The 19,611-nt window shown below is 35.0% G+C and overlaps 1 protein-coding gene across 7 annotated transcripts in view; it reads right to left on the reverse strand.

The window, feature by feature from the left end:
* gwl (serine/threonine-protein kinase greatwall) overlaps positions 1-19,611 on the reverse strand; it is a 524,263-nt gene that overhangs the window by 314,471 nt on the left and 190,181 nt on the right. For 6 of the 7 annotated variants that reach the window (XR_016549465.1, XR_016549466.1, XR_016549463.1 and 3 more), the window contains exon 8: positions 429-645. Coding sequence is in view for 3 of the 7 variants with exons in the window: in XM_090404737.1 (XP_090260863.1) it covers positions 429-645 (217 nt within the window). In the remaining 4 variants the exon portion in view is untranslated. The remainder of the gene's footprint in view (positions 1-428; positions 646-19,611) is intronic. The other variant, XM_090404739.1, reaches the window with a different exon arrangement.

The raw sequence follows: 19,611 nt of genomic DNA on the forward strand, positions 1-19,611 counted from the left end.
AATTTTTATACTATCTTCACAACAAGGTAGCTATTTAGCCATATTTAGTATATTATGATTCAACTGCATCCACTTCTAGATTAGTCCGGTTTGACTTTTAAAAATATATAACTTCTGTCTAATCAAATTAATTTTATCATGGCCTGAAAAATGTGCAGAAAATTCTTCCCACCATAAGATAAAAAATGGTTTGCAGAGAACATTTAAAACTCTCTCCTCTGCTGAATATAAACTTTTATAATCAGAATAATTATGATTAGATACAGTACACTAGTTATTCCAAAAATTTTGATATTTAATATAAAAGCTGCTTTGAAATGCTTTCTTAGTACTGAAAAAACCCAACAAATATAAACCTAAGGCTTAAGTAACAGTTAAGTAATTGTTTTACAACAAAGAAATATTTATAAAGATATATCAAGCCTTACATTTAGAGCTAAAGTCAATCTTTGTTTTTACTATCTTAACCACGTCACTGAGAGGAGATGAAATAACTGAATCATAGTCAGAAATACTACCATGGTCTTGAAATCTTTTGAGATGTGTAGAAATATCTTCTTTATTTCTCAAAACACCATGGGCAGGATTCAAGACAGTCTTCAGATTTGTTGAATCAGATGAAATTAGGTCAGCTGAGGCAGAATTCTGAAATAAGTAGTCTTCATTATCAAAGAATCCTGTTATGCTGCTAATGAGTTTACAAAGAGTAAATTGTGAACTTATCTTTACAAACATACTTTAGATCATTCAACTAAATAATAGAATAAATGAAAATATTTGCATATTATCTTTCAAGCAAAAAGATACTGAAAACATAGTGTCTCAAAGAAGTCACATGCATGTTAATCAGTTCATCTAGAAGACCTTGAGCTATTTCAGTTTAAAAGTATTTTACCATCATGATGGTAAAATCTCCATTTCAGAGCCTGTGTAACTCAGCAGATGTGGCGTTTGCGCATCATAGCACTTGGTTACACAAAGGAAGACTTTGTTTCAAATCAAGTTGACAACTAGAGGAAATTTTTCTAAGCCTTTTTTTTTTTTTGACCAGTTCCCGAGTTAGTCAATCTCTAGCTTGGGTATGCTGTTTTTTTCCTCTCAGAAACTCAAGAAAATCGACTGTAGAACCCACACTATTTCAGACATTAAATATACTGTGTTACGGTTATAGACCACGAGAGGATGCAACTTGTTGAATCATCTCTTCACTGAGTGCCGCTTAATTAGTGATAACCTTGGGCCAGCTATCTCTGTTTTTTTTTTTTTTTTTAAATGTTGGGCCCCATATAAGAGAGATTGGCTGGTCAACCTATAATACATTAGTACCGTATATGGGTAGTGGGTTGGGAAAGGAGAACCTTGTTTACGTTTGATTTGAAAGCCTGTATGTCGTATTCTTGGGAAATACATCAGGGAGAAGACTATTCCACAGTACCGTAGTAGCAGGGATGAAGGAGGAGGAAAAGAAACTTGTTCTGTGGGTTTCAAGGTGTACTGTGAAAGGATGTTGGGTGGCAGCTGTACGTGTTTCAATGGGCTTAGTACAGAATGGGGGAATTATTGATGCTGTTTCAGATGAACATTTCCCATGGAAATATTTATAGAATATACAAGTCGCAGAGACCAAGCGTCTATGTGAAAGTGAGGGGGAGCAAGTTGGTGACTGTAGAACCCACACTATTTCAGACATTAAATATACTATGTTAGGGACCATGAGATGACACAACTTGTTGAGTCATCTCTTCACCGAGTGCCACTTAATTAGTGATAACCTTGATGCTGTTTCAGATGATTGGGTACCAGTTGAGATTGAACTGCCCACTTAGTCTCCAAAAGTTAGACAGGGTAAAAACTGCCTCGCCTACATCCTATATGGGAATAAAAAGACCTTCGCTGATTTTTTTTTTTTAAATCTTCATTTCAAACAATTTCAAAAATGAGACATGAATGATTCCATGAACTGAGAAGTCTTTTTCCTTTCTTTCTTTTTAAATATTAACTCCCACAAAAGAGATTGTGGGAGTTAATATTTAACATGCTGGAGTAACATCTAAGCTTTTGCGATATTCCTGATTGCATGATAAATATTACAAGATTTCCAGAATTCTCTAAATGTCATTTTGGGATTTGTATCCAATGCTTTAATTGCTTGGGACAGTGCTCTCTTTGGCTGCAATAATAACGTAGTGTTGGGTGGAAGTTGGACAACTTTCACATTGGGGTGGAAATCATCCAAATGGGCAGGATGGAGAATTGTATAAAATAAGCAGTATCTTAAAGGGAATGTTATTTTCATTGCAATATTTTTCTACGTCAGCAATAAAGCAGTTGATAAACCAATCTTCATATAATGATAGAGTCATCCATGATTTTTGATTGAATCAATAATGAACTGGAAGTGTTGCTTTGGTGATGCCTTTAATGCTTGTGGGCTCTCAGAGTTGTGAACAAGTATTGGTTTCAATGTGCATGTTCCAGATGTGTTTCCACCAAGCGAAAGTATTACCCTGTTTTTCGAAGCTTCGTGTCCTGGCATAGTTTTTTCCTCTATGGAAATACAAGTTTGAGATGGCATTTGTTTGATAAAACAGGCCTGTTTCATCCATATTAAATATCTGCTAATGCAAATATGGACCATGGCCAATTACGGATTGTAGCCACTCCAGAAAATTTTTGGCTGCTTCAGAATAACCACCGGCAGCCTCGTGAGATATGTGCACACCAATCATTGCATGCAGCAAACTACTGTGTTCCTTGTCTTAGCCTGTATTGCCATAAGGCTCAAAGGAACAAGTTTCTAGATCTGGTTTTCCATCCATATCATAAGCAATTTTTCCATTTCTGTTAGTGTGCATTGAGGTCTTTTTTGTTATTATGGTAGTTTTCATGCTGACTGTTCCTTTAACATGTTTTTTTATATGCAAGGCATATAAAACTACTATCTGCCTCAACTGTCCAAATTACTGGGACCACATCAAAAGCTCTGCCACCACACGTGTGGCTACGAGATAATGTTATAGTTTCCACCTTCACATTAGCTGTAAGTAGACTGAGTATAGAATTATACATGTCCGCAAGGAAATGTATTTTGCATTATGGGATACTAAGACAAATAATGAAAAGTTATACTGCCACGAGTTGCCGTCCTGAAAATACTTCAGGCGCAAATTTTGTTTGCTTACACTTGGATAAAGGATTAAACCAAATATATAATTGGTAAAAACATGCTTATTTTCTGTTGTCCCTGTTCTATGAAATAACAGAACATGGAAAACTTCAAAATGAAAGAAAATTCTGACTCAGGTCAGATATCATGCAATTCTGAACAATGAGAAGCCATGTGTTTTATACTGGGTATCTTATACAACTTGGGATCTAAATTCTACTGTAAGCAGGAGTGTTTGTGATTATCTCTATAAGTGGCAGATAAATATTACCACTTGGTTTTATACCACTGTCTTACTTACTAAAACTTGAAAAGTTCCATGTTTAGTCCCTAGAGCAGGATTATGGAGGGGAAAAAAAGGATTATGTAAAAAATTTTAAAAAAATCTAAAACAACAAATCTTAGTCCACTCATGATACTAATGTACTATTTACAATTTTCTGTGGAGCCATATATATATATATATATATATATATATATATATATATATATATATATATATAAAAATGTGGATGATAATTGATTGCTTCCTTCCTCTCTCCCCTCCTACATTCTGCAGGCTTTGATCTGTTCTCTACAGTGAAAAATTGTAAATTGTGGAATCCCTTCACTGTCACTGATGAGGCTTCTGTCAAAGTGACTCAACTTATTCAATACACCAATAAAAAGTTTTCTGAGAAGAATAATATAAGACTTATGGGATGGAAGCAGTGATAAGGCAAAATGGAAATTATAATGAAGACCTGTAAATTTTCATGTATTTTGTTAAATAAATGTGTGGTTTAAGAAGAATGTGATTGTGCACAGAACTTTTTGAGGTGACTCGTACATTCTGCATGATAACTGTAAAGACAAACTGTAAATTTACCAAAAGGTTGGCATATACTTTCCTATTCAAGACATTACTACTTGCCTATGGAATATTATATAAATCCATTCATCCAGCCAACCTTAAAATACTGTTCTCACATTTGGGGTGGTATACCTTCATACAAGACATTCACAGAAACTCCATCCACTCATTTTCTCGTAGATGTTCTGTTTCCTATATGTTTCTTTCAAATTTCAAACATGATGGCCAGCATTCGATGTGTAGAATTTATGGAGACAAAAACACCTGTAGGATTTTACTTATGATTAAGAAAATGACACTCAATGTCTCTAGATCAAGGTCATTATCAGGAAAACATGTATATGAACAAGATGCAAGCTACATGACGCTATGCATAAGTACACTAAATCTGACTGCTTTGTTAAGCTTCTACCTAGCCTGGTGAGAAAAAAAGAAGATAAAATAAATAAATAAAATAAAATAAAAAAATAAAAAAAATATATATATATATATATATTAACAAGTATCTCACATTTCCTTCATTTTTTTTTTATTTTTTAAACCAGGTTTTCATGCGGAGTAAGGACTTGGTGCCTTTCAAGTTAAGTATCTGACAGGTTAGAAGTGCATGCTCTGACAAGCCTGGAAACACATGATCAAGGAAACTTTCAAACCTCCTGCAAAATTATAAAAGATACTTAGTTCATCCAAAGAGCCCCTTCCTTACCTTGTCATCCAGGTGTGTGTGTGGGGGGGGGGGGGGGTTACAAAATCCTGTGCACCTGCAACTTACCTACATAGGGCAAACAGATTCCAATAAGAAAAGACAAACACCACATTAAATCTCTTCACTATGGTAAAACAGACCTGTCAGATCATGCACTCCAAAACTGTCACATAATTAACTGGAAAAGCACCAAGTTCCTATATCGCACCAATACCTGCTTTGAAAGAAAATTCAAGGAGGCTTGTGAAATGTTGATTTATCATCCCAGCCTAAGCAAGAATGATGGATTAGCAATTCTAAGAATCTTGAAGACCCATCTACAACCTAAATATCATCCAGAACATGAAAGCAGAATCCCAAAAGAAGAAAACCTAAAGATAGCCGGACTGTAGAGATGCACTTGGAGTTCCACTGTATTTTTTTTCATCCTCTGTATTTATTATACTTATTATAATTTTTATTTAATTTAATTATTTATCTTACTTACTTATTCTCACCAGAGGTCAGGCTAAGATAAAAGATTAACAAAGCAGTCAGATTTAGTGTACTAATGTGGAGTGTCATGTAGCTTGAGTCTTGTTCATAGACACTGATTTTTAGTGGAACCTGTGGCATAGTAATTAAGTGAAATCTTTAATTAGTAAAAAGACAGATATTTCGTACTAAAAATAATAGTACATCTTCAGTGTCTGTAACAGTAATGGGAATGGAATACAGGCAAATGTTCGGTGGATCACCTATTAAAATACAATTTTTACTGCATGCTAGGAAATAATAGAAATAACAAATTTAATCTAGTAAGATAAATGGATTTTTACATAAGATAAAAGTCTCCCAGAACTTTGAGAGAGACATATACAGTCATTTCTATTTAAATTCAGTCGGTGTAAGATAGTTTCACAACTTTCTTTGAATAAGCGTTCATATTTGAATCTGCACTATGGAGGAGAGCTGCTTTATCCCACTGGACACTATGAGTAGAGTCGGTACTGTGCTGCGCCAGACCAGACTTCAGAGGTTTGTTATAATCAATATAATATTGATGTTATTTTATTATTTTTTTCAAAGAATGGCCAGTTTGTCCAAAATAAGAGACATCACATTCGCAAGGTATTTGGTAAACGCCAGCCAAAGATAGAGAAGACAGTTTATCCTTTGTAGAAGGTAATAAAGAAGAAATTTTGTTGATAGGAATATATGTTGGAATCAGTTGATACTTTTTCAGAATTCTACCTATAGGTTCTGAGATTCCTGGAATGTACGGAATAGGAACTCTGCAGACTGTTGAAGAAACTGTAGGTGTTGGAACATAAGAGTCAAGTATCTTTTGCATTTGATTGGAGCTGTAATCATTTGATTCCATTAACATTTTAATGATGGAAAGTTCTTTTGTAAGATTATTTGGGAAAGAGCAAACTTTATGTGCTCTATGAATTAGAGATTTAAGAATGTCAAATTTTTGAGATGTGGTGTGCAGACTTTTTGTGAATGTATCTGCCAGTAAAAGTGGGTTTTCAAATAACGCTTGTAGATAAGGTACCAGACGACGTTCTGGTAAGGAGGATGTCCAAAAATGGTAAATTACCAGAGTTTTCTTTTTCCATGGTGAATTGGATGCATTGGTGAAGGTTATTTATCTGTTGTAGAAAAGTGGAATGTTCATCTTCAGTGTGTGTGGCCAAACAGCAAAAACATCACCGACGTAACGGTACCAAAGAGATGGTTGAGGATGAATGGATGAGAACATAGTATCTTCGAATTGTTTCAAATAGTAGTTTGCCAAAGGGAGACAGAGGGCTACCCATGGCAGTACCTTCAATTTGTTTGTAGATTTTGTTTTTCCAACTGAAATAACTTGAGTGGATGACATATTCGAAAATCCTTGCGATATCTGGAGGTTAATCTTCATATAATGAATTGACTATGTCGGTTAATGGGATATTGATGAACAGAGAAATGATGTCAAAACTAACTAATATTTCGGAATCTGTAATTTTTATATCCTTGATTTTTTCAAGAAAATCTGTTGAGTTTTTTATATAGGATCTGGAATGACCAGTGAGAGCACTTAAGGCACGTGATAATACTTTTGCAATACAATAAGTTGGAGAGTCACTGCAATTTACGATAGGTCGTATAGGACAGCCTTCTTTATGGATTTTTGGGAGTGCAGAAAGACGAGTAGTTCTTCTAAAGTAGGTGCGTATATTTTATCCACATAGTTCGGATCCCAACTTATAACCTCACTAAGTAATTTATTTAGCTGTTTAATTTGCAAATTAGTAGGATTACATGTGATCTCTTGGTAGGTTGTGGTGTCTTTTAATAGGCTGGATACATTTGTCTCATCGTCAGTCTTATTCATAATTACAATAGCTTTTCCTTTATCGGCCTTAGAAATGGATATTGTATTATCTTTTCTTAAAGAAGTTAGACCTTTAATTTCAACATTTGATAAATTGAATGGAGGTAATTTGCTTTTGAATAACGAAGTCGCAACTTCAAAACGTAGTTTGTTGGCATCTTCATCATAGATGATGAAGTCCTGACAAACTGCATTCTACATTATGTAAGAAATCAAGATAAGGAATGCGTGAAGGAATAACAGCAAAATCGAGGCCGTTTGCTAAAGCACTGGTTTCAGCGGTGGATAATGGGAGATCGGAAATGTTTACAATCCATTTATTTGTAGACGTACTGTCAGAGGAAAGGTTTTTCTTTTGCTTGTTATATAAAGAGGTTGTATTTTTGCATAAGATTTTGAAGATTTCTCTCATAAGACAGGGATAAGGATTGTTTTGATAAGTGAAGAACAATATCCAATAATTCTTCATTAAGAACACCTGAAATGTCTTCTTTGAGAACTGATATAGAATTGATATTAGAAGCTAATTCTTTTTTGGCAGTACGAAGTTGATTACGAATTAAGGAAAAACTTGCACGTATATAAATAGAGTGGGCTCCAGGAGACTGAACTGTTTCTTTAAATCTAGCGAAAGTGGGAATAACTTTAGTATCACGCCACTTTTTGAGGAAGGAAATCCGTGCTTGAAGCTTATCTTGTAGAACCGATAAATTTCCCAATTTTCCTGTTAGTAAACTCTTCCCCATGAAGGATGATGATTCTGATTTTTAGTGGAACCTGTGGCATAGTAATTAAATAATAAAGTAACATGTCAAAACCACAGTGAAATCTTTAATTAGTAAAAAGGCAGATATTTCTTACTAAAAATAATAGTACATCTTCAGTGTCTGTAACAGTAATAGGAATGGAATATAGGCAAACGTTCGGTGGATCACCTATTAAAATACAATTGTTACTATGTGCTAGGAAATAATAGAAATAACAAATTTAATCTATTAAGATAAATGGTTTTTTACATAAGATAAAAGCCTCCCAGAACTTTGAGAGAGATATACAGTCATTTCTATTTAAATTCGGTCGGTGTAAGATAGTTTCACAACTTTTCTTTGAATAAGCGTTCATATTCTGCATCTATGGAGGAGAACTGCTTTATCCCACTGGACACTATGAGTAGAGTCAGTACTGTGCTATGCCAGACCAGACTTCAGAGGTTTGTTATGATCAATATAATATTAATGTTCTTTTATTCTTTTTTCCAAAGAATGGCCAGTTTGTCCAAAATAAGAGACATCACATTCGCAGGGTATTTGGTAAATGCCAGCCAAAGATAGAGAAGACAGTTTATCCTTTGCAGAAGGTAATAAAGGATAGTACATCTTCAGTGTTACAGACACTGAAGATGTACTATTATTTTTAGTACGAAATATCTGACTTTTTACTAATTAAAGATTTCACTGTGGTTTTTACATGTTACTTTATTATTTAATTACTATGCCACAGGTTCCACTAAAAATCAGAATCATCATTCTTCACGGGGAAGAGTTTACTAAACTAACAGGAAAATTAGGAAATTTATCGGTTCTACAAGGTAAGCTTCAAGCTCGGATTTCCTTCCTCAAAAACTGGCGTGATACTAAAGTTAGTATCACGTCTACAAATAAATGGATTGTAAACATTTCTGATTGACCATTATCCACCGCTGAAACCAGTGCTTTAGTAAAGCACCTTGATTTTGCTGTTATTCCTTCATGCATTTCTTATCTTGATTTCTTACATAATATAGAACGCAGTTTGTCAGGACTTCATCGTCTATGATGAAGATGCCAACAAACTACGTTTTGAAGTTGCGACTTCGTTATTCAAAAGCAAATTACCTCCATGCAATTTATCAAATGCTGAAATTAAAGGTCTAACTTCTTTAAGAAAAGATAATACAATATCCATTTCTAAGGCCGATAAAGGAAAAGCTATTGTAATTATGAATAAGACTGACTATGAGACAAAAGTAACCAGCCTATTAAAAGACACCACAACCTACCAAGAGACCACACTAATTCGCAAATTAAACAGCTAAATAAATTACTTGATGAGGTTATAAGTTGGGATTCGAACTACGTGGATAAAACACGCACCTACTTTGGAAGAACTCCTCGTCTTTATGGACTCCCAAAAATCCATAAAGAAGGCTGTCCTGTACAACCTATCATAAATTGCATTGAATCTCCAACTTATCGGATGGCAAAAGTATTATCACGTGCCTTAAGTGCTCTCACTGGTCATTCCAGATCCTATATAAAAAAAACTCAACAGATTTTCTTGAAAAAATCAAGGATATAAAAATTACAGATTTTGAAATATTAGTCAGTTTTGACATCATTTCTCTGTTCACCAATATCCCATTAACCGACACAGTCAATTCATTATATGAAGATTAACCTCCAGATATCGCAAGGATATTCAAATATGTCATCCACTCAGGTTATTTCATTGGAAAAACAAAATCTACAAACAAATTGAAGGTACTGCCATGGGTAGCCCTCTGTTTCCACCTTTGGCAAACTACTATTTGAAACAATTTGAAGATACTATGTTCTCATCCATTCATCCTCAACCATCTCTTTGGTACCGTTACATCGATGATGTTTGTGGTCAAACAGCAACATTTGCTGTTTGGCCACACAGTGAAGATGAACTTTCAACTTTCCTACAACAGATAAATAACCTTCACCCACACATCCAATTCACTATGGAAAAAGAAAACTCTGGTACTTTACCATTTTTGGACATCCTCCTTACCAGAACGTCTTCTGGTACCTTATCTACAAGCGTCTTTCGAAAACCCACTTTTACTGGCAGATACATTCACAAAAAGTCTGCACACCACGTCTCAAAAATTTGGCATTCTTAAATCTCTAATTCATAGAGCACATAAAGTTTGCTCTTTCCCAATAATCTTACAAAAGAACTTTCCATCATTAAAAAGTTAATGGAATCAAATGATTATAACTCCAATCAAATGCAAAAGATACTTGACTCTTATGTTCCAACACCTACAGTTTCTTCAACAGTCTGCAGAGTTCCTATTCCGTACATTCCAGGAATCTCAGAACCTATAGGTAGAATTCTGAAAAAAAGTATCAACTGATTCCAACAAATATTCCTATCAACAAAATTTCTTCTTTATTACCTTCTACAAAGGATAAACTGTCTTCTCTATCTTTGGCTGGCGTTTACCAAATACCTTGCGAATGTGATGTCTCTTATTTTGGACAAACTGGCCATTCTTTGGAAAAAAGAATAAAAGAACATCAATATTATATTGATTATAACAAACCTCTGAAGTCTGGTCTGGCACAGCACAGTACCGACTCTACTCATAGTGTCCAGTGGGATAAAGCAGCTCTCCTCCATAGTGCAGATTCAAATATGAACGCTTATTCAAAGAAAGTTGTGAAACTATTTTACACGACCGAATTTAAATAGAAATGACTGTATGTCTCTCTCAAAGTTCTGGGAGACTTTTATCTTATGAAAAAAAACCATTTATCTTAATAGATTAAATTTGTTATTTCTATTATTTCCTAGCACGCGGTAATAATTGCATTTTAATAGGTGATCCACCAAATGTTTGCCTGTATTCCATTCCTATTACTGTTACAGACACTGAAGATGTACCATTATTTTTAGAATGAAACATGTCTTTTTACTAATTAAAGATTTTGCTGTGGTTTTTACGTGTTACTTTATTATTTTGTTCATAGATATGTTTTCTTGATGATGAAATTGATACAGAGGTCGAAATGGCAAGTGTTATTTTTGTAATTATGAGTAAAGTAATTGCTCCAACATGTGTGTTTTTGTCATCATAAATTCTACACAATGTTTTCTATATGTATTTTGATGGACACTACTCCCCATAACTGATCAGCACCATTCTTCCAATTTCTTCTAAACACATAAAAATATAAAATATAAGCAGCTGGGCAACATTTGCATGCACTTCAGCTTCAAATACATTAAACCAGCTTCTCATTACTTCTTTCATTCTATCTACCCCTGTTTTTTGGAACAGCCTTCTCCCATATTCTCATACTGCTCAATGCAGCCACCAGAGATATAAATACAAAAATGTTTTTGTTTATTAAATTTCAACATCAAAAAAATTAATTATATTCAATAAAATATCACATGGAGTAAAAAAAAAACGAAATTCAATGGCAAACTGAGCAGATATTTGCCACAAGAGATTCCAGCTGATAACCTTAGACTGAAGGACATGTAGCTCTAACACTGACTACAAGAAAGTTGGATGTAAATATGAATGGTGAAGTTCATTCTTTGCTGCATGTAACAGTGTTATATAATTCCCTAAGTAATATTAACTCAGTTTTCATTCCATCTATTACATTCATTGGGTACATATTTTAATGAAATATGCAAAAAAAAAAAAAAAAAAAAACGAATACTTCCAATCTGCAAAAGGGTGACTAGGTTTTTTGTAGTAACTTTTCTTGTTTATGACAGTGTTGTTCTATTAATATAAATTGTATTTATTAATTCTATTTCATTATATATTTCTATTTCTTATTAATAATTTCAGTATGGATATAAGTAAAAATTTTGGTAAGAAAAGAAGAGAAGATGAAATGTCTGAAACTGCAGAAGGCACAAGTTTTGGAAATCAGAGTCAGCATTGAAACTTTGTTTCAATGCTGACTGTGATTTCCAAAATTTTGAGGGGAAAAAACTTTTCATCAAGAGCACAAAGAAACGTATTTAAATATATTAAATGGAAACTAAAAAGATTATGTAGCTCAGACATTTTTACAGTTTGTAAAAGTTGGGGGAAAAGGGCCAACTCTACTGCATTTATCGAAAAATTTTAAAAAGGATATGGTTTCTCGAAAGAAACAAATGATGACTTTCCTCTCAAGAAATAAATTATATTTAGGATCTTTGAAAGTGAATTTTTGGATACAAAATATTACAAATCATTTACTCAAGTGAATTTTTAAATATTGGTTATTTTGGCCATAGAGCCTGAAAGTGTAATATTTCAAAATATGGCTATCAGTTATTCAATTCAATGACAAATTAAGGAATTGGAAGTGTCAATAGGGCAAAGAATTAAGTAAATAGATAAATAAGAGTCCTTTTTATAAGTACATGCTTACATGAAAGCAGTCATGATATAACAAAAACAAAAGCAAACCCTGGAATGTGTGAGATATTTGGACAATGATAAAACTAAAATTATTGAAAACTAAATTTGTTGAAATGTCTCGCTTCATTAAAAGAACGTCCCAATGCAGTGAACATGTATAACGAATTAAAGAAGATTTTAAAGACTTCATATTTCCACAAATAATTTGTGTTGTAACCACTGATGGTACAACAGTAATGAAAAGTAAGAGAAATGGTGTACAAGCTTATTTATTAAAATTGTCTCAAAGAGTTCTAAATGCTGTCAACACAAGCAGTGTGTTAATACTTGCTGATAGCATTTAGAATTTTTTGATGAAGAATAATGACAAAAAGAGCATAATGTATTACTTAATTATAATCATAAAAGATGGTTAAGTTTTGATTATGGTGTTCAGTATATTTGTGAACTGTATAAAATTGTTTTTAGCATATTGGAACCTGATCATAAAGATTTAATGGCAAAATTGCATAACATATTCTGTGTGACTTAATATTATTTTTAAAAGCCTTTTCACCATGGTTGAGTTCCATAAATAAGCAACTACAAGCAACCAACTTGACAGTTGTGGATGCAATGTCAACATACAAAAAAAAATATTGAATGATCTTCTATGCTAAGCTGAGAGTGATGATTTTTTCCTTCTTTAATAAGTTTTATAAATACAATATCTAACAGAACAGTTCAAATAAATATATAAAAAATAAAATTACTGATTGATTGAAATCTTTAAAAACTGAATGAATGCAAGATTTCAAGAACTTGATTTTAAAAAAAATTTTTTTTTATAACATCTCTTTTTTCAAGAAATGAACATGGAAAATTTGGAATATTTATTATATAATGGACTATCCTCGCTTTCTGCTATTCCAATACTTAGCTGGGAAAATTGTAAAATTTTCCTTAATGGAACTTATACATTGAAAACGTTTCTCAAAGATAAAAACTTGATAATAGTATCATTTTGAATGGATTTCTATAATAATTCAAACAAATATAAACAATTTGCTACTACAGTAGCTCAACTTCTGTTATCAATATTCCCAACAACAGTTTACTGTGAGCGAGCTTTTAATACATTGCATTTTATCAAAAATAAATATCACAACCAAATAACAGATGAGAACTTGATGCCTGCAATGAAACCAGCATTGGAAGAAACCAAAAAGAATTTCACTTGGAAACAATTATTAAGTAAATAAATACGGTTTATTATATTAAACTAAAAACAGGATTGTGTCCAGAGAAATATGTTTTGAGGTATTATGTTTAGTTGTTGCGTTTTTGTTGCATTTACTATTTCATTTTAATAAAATGTCTTGGAGTTGAGCATTTTAGTTTAACATTTAACATGTTCATAGATCATTATTACTATACATTAGTTTACCTGAAGCTCAAAAACTAAAACAAGGTTTACTACTAATATAACCCATGTAATTAATAATAAAGATTCTATAATTATTTCTGCAAATAATTCATTTACATCAAAAAGAAATATGAAATATTTCTTTTTGATGTAAATGAATTACATCAAATTTAGTACGAAAAAAGTATTTAGTACTAAAAATAACAGTACATCATCAGTGTGTAGAAACAAGTAAATCAGAGGAATGGGAATACAATGTACATACAGTAGTTGGTTTACCAATTAAAAACTGTTGCCACCTGCTAGAAATTAATATTCTTCTCCCTACTACATATTAAGCCTACTGGCCTGTTACAGAGCTTTAGCCTGTCTAAGTCATACCCGACTAACCCTATGCCGCTCGGTGTTTCTTATGGCTGTAGCTGCGCATGATCATGGGGCTGGTTTGCCTGCTTGTGGGAGGAAAAATCCCAGATAAACTGGGGAGAAAAACACTGCTGTCCACACCCAAGTCCGGCTAATTTGGCTATGTTTGAGAAAGATCCTTAATCTCCTCACTTCAGCGACAGGAATCAAACCAGACACTCCTTTCCCAGACATATGGTTGCAAAGCACATAGCCACTCTCCCACACTTTGGGGGGGGGGGGGAGAGAGACAATCGTTAAGATTCAGATTTAGCTGATGTAAAAGGGCTTTGCAACTTTCTTTGAAAAGAAATTCTTATTTAAACCTGCTTCTATGGAGAAGACGAACTTCATCCCACTGGATACTGTGTTTATGTCAATACTACGTTGTGCCAAACCAGACTTTTGAAGTTTCATGTATTCGATATAATATTGATGTTCATTAATTCTTTTTTCCACAGAACGGCGTGTTTGTCCAAAGTATGTTAGATTACATTCACAAGCTATCTGGTAAACACAAACTAATGATAGATGTGACAATTTGTCTTTTGTGGATGGCAACAGATTTGTGTTGATAGGAAAATATGTTTCCCCATCAACAAGTTTCCTTCTGGAAATATTATCAACATTATTATAAACATATTTATAATTATAAATTATAAACATAATTATCAACTAAAACACAAGTTTAAAAAAAAATTCCAATCCAAAAAATTGATAAAGCGGGAATTCGTAAAGTGAGAACTAGCTGTACATCTAACCCTTGTACAGGTAAAGTCCTATCTAGGTGGTGTGCCCTCTATGGACATTTGTAGGCAGCCCAGGATGTAAAACTGGGACCTCTAACAATTATTTTCACTATATTATTTCAGGAAATTACAACGTACTAGGATATACATTAAATTAAATTTTAATATATTTCTATATTTCGGCAACGTCACGCTGCCATTTTCAAGAACTTATGTACAAGATACGTGCACGCAGGCACAGCAAAAACAATAAATGAGCAAGAAGAATGAAGCTATTATTTCTCCTAAAGTCCTGATGGTGCCCTCTAGCGGGCGATGTTGGTATTCTTGGGCGATTGGGCTGGAGGTCTTCTGATGTAGGTTTCCCAAATTTGAGGAAGTCTCATGCAGCCAAATTTGTCGAGGTTTGGCTCGTTTCTTAGGGCTGAAGCTGATTCTATGAAAAGCCTTTCATATCTGTATTTGCTACAGTGTATTATCCTGGCTTTTTTCAAACGTATTCTATGGCAAGTATCCAGAGCATGGTCAGCAAGACCAGAGTGGCTGTATTGGTGAAAGCTGTCCTACTTCAGCCAAACAGGCAGGACAGCGAATATCAGAATTTCAGAACACAAGGACTACATCCGGTTTCACCAATACAGCCACTCTGGTCTTGCTGACCATGCTCTGGATACCTGCCATAGAATACGGTGGAAAAAAGCCAGGATAATATACCGTAGCAAATACAGATATGAAAGGCTTTTCATAGAATCAGCTTCAGCCCTAAGAAACGAGCCAAACCTCGACAAATTTGGCTGCATGAGACTTCCTCAAATTTGGGAAACCTACATCAGAAGACCTCCAGCCCAATCGCCCAAGAATACCAACATCGCCCGCTAGAGGGCACCATCAGGACTTTAGGAGAAATAATAGCTTCATTCTTCTTGCTCATTTATTGTTTTTGCTGTGCCTGCGTGCACGTATCTTGTACATAAGTTCTTGAAAATGGCAGCGTGACGTTGCCGAAATATAGAAATATATTAAAATTTAATTTAATGTATATCCTAGTACGTTGTAATTTCCTGAAATAATATAGTGAAAATGCATAACCAACGTCTAAGCCTTTCCACGAGTCTAACAATTATTGTTTCCCAAATTTTGGGATATTTTAAGCATCCATATTCGTTTAAATCAGGTTGATTTCTGAATGCTGCACCAGATTCCAAAAACAGTCTTTCCTAAACAAGTATGGAAAGTTATGGAAAGATAAAAGTATTATCATCACCAGAGTAGATAAGGGTAATGCCACCATCGTCCTTAATGGCATGGAATAGATAGTGCCACCTCCATCCGACGAGATCAAGATCCATTCCACAAAAATGCAAGTGTTAAAAAATTTAAAAAACTTACTTGAAAATAGTATCTTCCTGGCCACCAGATATTAAAAAAAAAAACTCAAACCCCTCGGTTCTTGTCCCCCTCCCACCTGGATATATGGTTTACCTAAAATCCACAAACTTAATTCCCTCCTTAAGACCTATAAGTGAATGCCACTTATGTTTCATGCTACAAATTGTCAAAACAGCTGGCAAGCTCTTTTACCTCCATCACCCAATCACTGGTCTTACCACATAGCTCAAAATTTCTCTATCAAATCAACCTTCCTTTTTCATTTGCTCCCTCTATCACTCTCTAAACTCTGTCAACCACTCTAACCTCTTCTACTTTCTCTCTTTCTAAAGCTTGATTTCTGCAGTCTAAGTACCCCAATAGTGAAGTCATCCTTGAGGACTTCAATGTCCACAACTCAATTGACTCCCCTTCTCTAGTTTCACTGATGAAGCAAGCAGGGATGCATGCTGAGGTGTTCGCCATCAGCAATGACCTATTTCAGATTATCAATCTTCCCACCAGAATACCAAACAACCCTCTACAATTTGCAAGCACACTTCACCTCTTCCTAGCAAGATCCCCTTCCAGGTATAATGTGGTTGTCTGTTCTCCTTCTGGAAATTTTGACTACAACCTCATACAAGTCTCTTTTGCCACAGAACAACTTACATCCACCAGTTCACACTCGTGTGTACTTTGGCACTATAAGGGTGCCAACTGGGAGGACCTCTGTGACTCCTCTATTCCTCCTTCTCATGGTCTGACTACTACTTGTTCTTCTGATCCAAACACCTGATCAAACCGAATAACAGAAATCATCCCCACAGGACTTAAGGTTTTCATCGCCAATTCCACTCCAAATTATCAGCCACCATCCAAGAATTAGTTCTCAAAAAAGTATGGCAATGCTGTAAAAGAAAAATCCTCTGCTTACCACAACTGGCTCAAGACCTAAACTCCAGCTGTCCTCTCTGCTTATACAACAGCTCACAACAGTTGCAAAAGAATCATCACTAAGTCCAAGTCAGACTCTGAAAGAGTCAAATGCTGCAAAAACGCCTCCTGTCCAAATGGTAATCACTCCTTCTGGTCCCTTGCGAAGGCCATTGGGCACAACTTCTGCCCACATAAGATTCACCACTCTCACATCCCAATAGTATTATAGTCACTTCGCCAAAAGACAAGGTCAACTTACTGACATCACTCTTCCAATTCCTGAACTGATGAACTGGGCACAGTTCCCTCCACTCCACAAAGAACAGTTCCCTTCATGTCTCCAACAAAAAAGAAATCCAAAGAATCCTTAATAACTTGAACACAAACAATCATCTGGTTCTGATAGTATCCCACCTATTGTGGTAAAAAATTGAGCCCCAGAACTAACGCCTATTGTGTATTGCCTTTTCAATCTATCCTATTCAATTGTCATCTACCCAACAACATGGAACAAGTCCACATCCACCCAAAGAAAGGTGATAAAAAGTCAACAAACAAACTACAGTCCAACAGCTCTCACTTCTGTTCTCTCTAAAATTATGCAGAAAATCATCAAAACCAACTCTTGAATCATCTAGAGACATACTAACTAATCAGTGACCAGCAGTATCGATTCTGCCACTAACAATCTACAGCTGATCTTGCTTTCACCACCCACCCATGTTTGAAGAAACTCACAAGGTTACCTTCGACTACAAAGGCATTTCATCGGGTTTGGCACAGGGAGTGTACTCGCCAAACCGCCATCCTATGATCTGCCTTCCTCACTCTGCAACTGGATTGGCAATTTTCACACTGGTCACTCATTACATGTCATGGTACATGACTTACTCTCCTCAGATCTCCTCACCAATGCAGGAATACTCCAGGTTTCTGTTCTTCCACCCACTCTTTTCCTCTTGTACATAAATGACCTACTCTCACAGACTTCCAATCCTATCCACAGCTTTGCTGACAATACACTCCATTCCTCCTTTTCATTCGACAAACCTGTTAGTGTTCAAGTATTAGAATCCTCAAGATCTACCATGACCAGGGACCTGAACTGAACTCAGATCTTATAGATATATCCCAGTGGGGCAAGGACAGCCTTGTAAGCTTCAATGCTACCAAAACTCAGTGCTATGATCTCTCGCAAGAAAGAGTGCACCCCCCCCCCACACACACACCTTCAGTAATACCGAGATATCTACATACGATCAGATTTCTCTCCTTGAACTAACCTGCAACTCTCACTATAGCTCCTGCAGCTGCAAATATACTTGGTGTACTTTTTTGCACAAAACACTACTTCACACCTGCTAACTCTATACAAAGTCCAAATTCATCCAGCTATGAAATATTGCTTCCATATCTCGGGTGGTGCACCAAAATCTTCTCTAAGATTGCTCGATTCTATCCAGAAGAGAGCAGTCCAACTAATTTGTGATCACTGTCTCACAAACCTACTTCAATCCCTCTTTCACAGACATTCACTTTCTGCCTTGTGCCTCTTCTACAGATACTTTTATGGACAGTGCTCTGCTGAATTGGTCACTATTATTCCTCCATTCTCCTCCAAAATCATTAAACCAAGAGTCACTGCTAACGAACCCTTTCACAGCACATCTTAATATTCACCAAACCAACTTCACTGCCTCCTCTTTTAATCCATCTACTTCTATCCTTTGAATCAATTTCCTCAACTCTGCCTTCCCTAAAGGCTACAACCCTTAGGCTATTCAAGCCGAATGTGAACAGACTCCTTTCTTTTATTCATCTTACCCACACACGGCACTAGTGTGCTACAGGTCTTATGGACTTTCGTGTGTGGACAAGATATATATATATATATAAAAAAATTGCTGATTTTTACCTGGAAAATTTTGAAAAACAAGTCAGACTCAGCCTTTCTCAAAACTTTTATGTGGCTAAGATACATAGATGATGTGTTCTTATTTGGCCTCATGGCCCAGACACATTAGACTTCTTCCTCAGTCACCTCAACAGTCTACATCCAAGAATCCAGTTTATGATGGGAAAGGAAAATAACAAGAGTTTACGCAAAGTATATAAGTTCTCTTCGCTATAACCTCGGTATTACCTAGGTCTACCTACTCACTGATGAGACCTCAATAAAAGTCAAAACCGGTCTGGGTAGTGACCTGCTACCATAATGTATAACATCATACATCTCCTAGGAGATGTGTTTTACATTATGGGAAATACTAAGAATAGTGATCAGAACTTTACCCACCTTTGCAACGAGTTGTCCTAGTGTTGAACTACGTGCTTTAGCTTATGCTAAAATCCGCCAAAACTTTTATAGTTTGCTATATTCGGTATGAAACTCTTTGATTCCTATCTTTGAGTTTCTTATTCAGCTTTGAAATAATGTGGGATTTAATATCCCCTTAATTTAAATAATAGTTTACCCTTCCTAGACACCTTA

This window comes from Typopeltis vanoorti, chromosome 15, assembly GCF_054136105.1.
Source record: "Typopeltis vanoorti isolate ZY-2024b chromosome 15, IOZ_Tvanoo_1.0, whole genome shotgun sequence".
NCBI classification, from domain to species: Eukaryota; Metazoa; Arthropoda; class Arachnida; order Uropygi; family Thelyphonidae; genus Typopeltis; species Typopeltis vanoorti.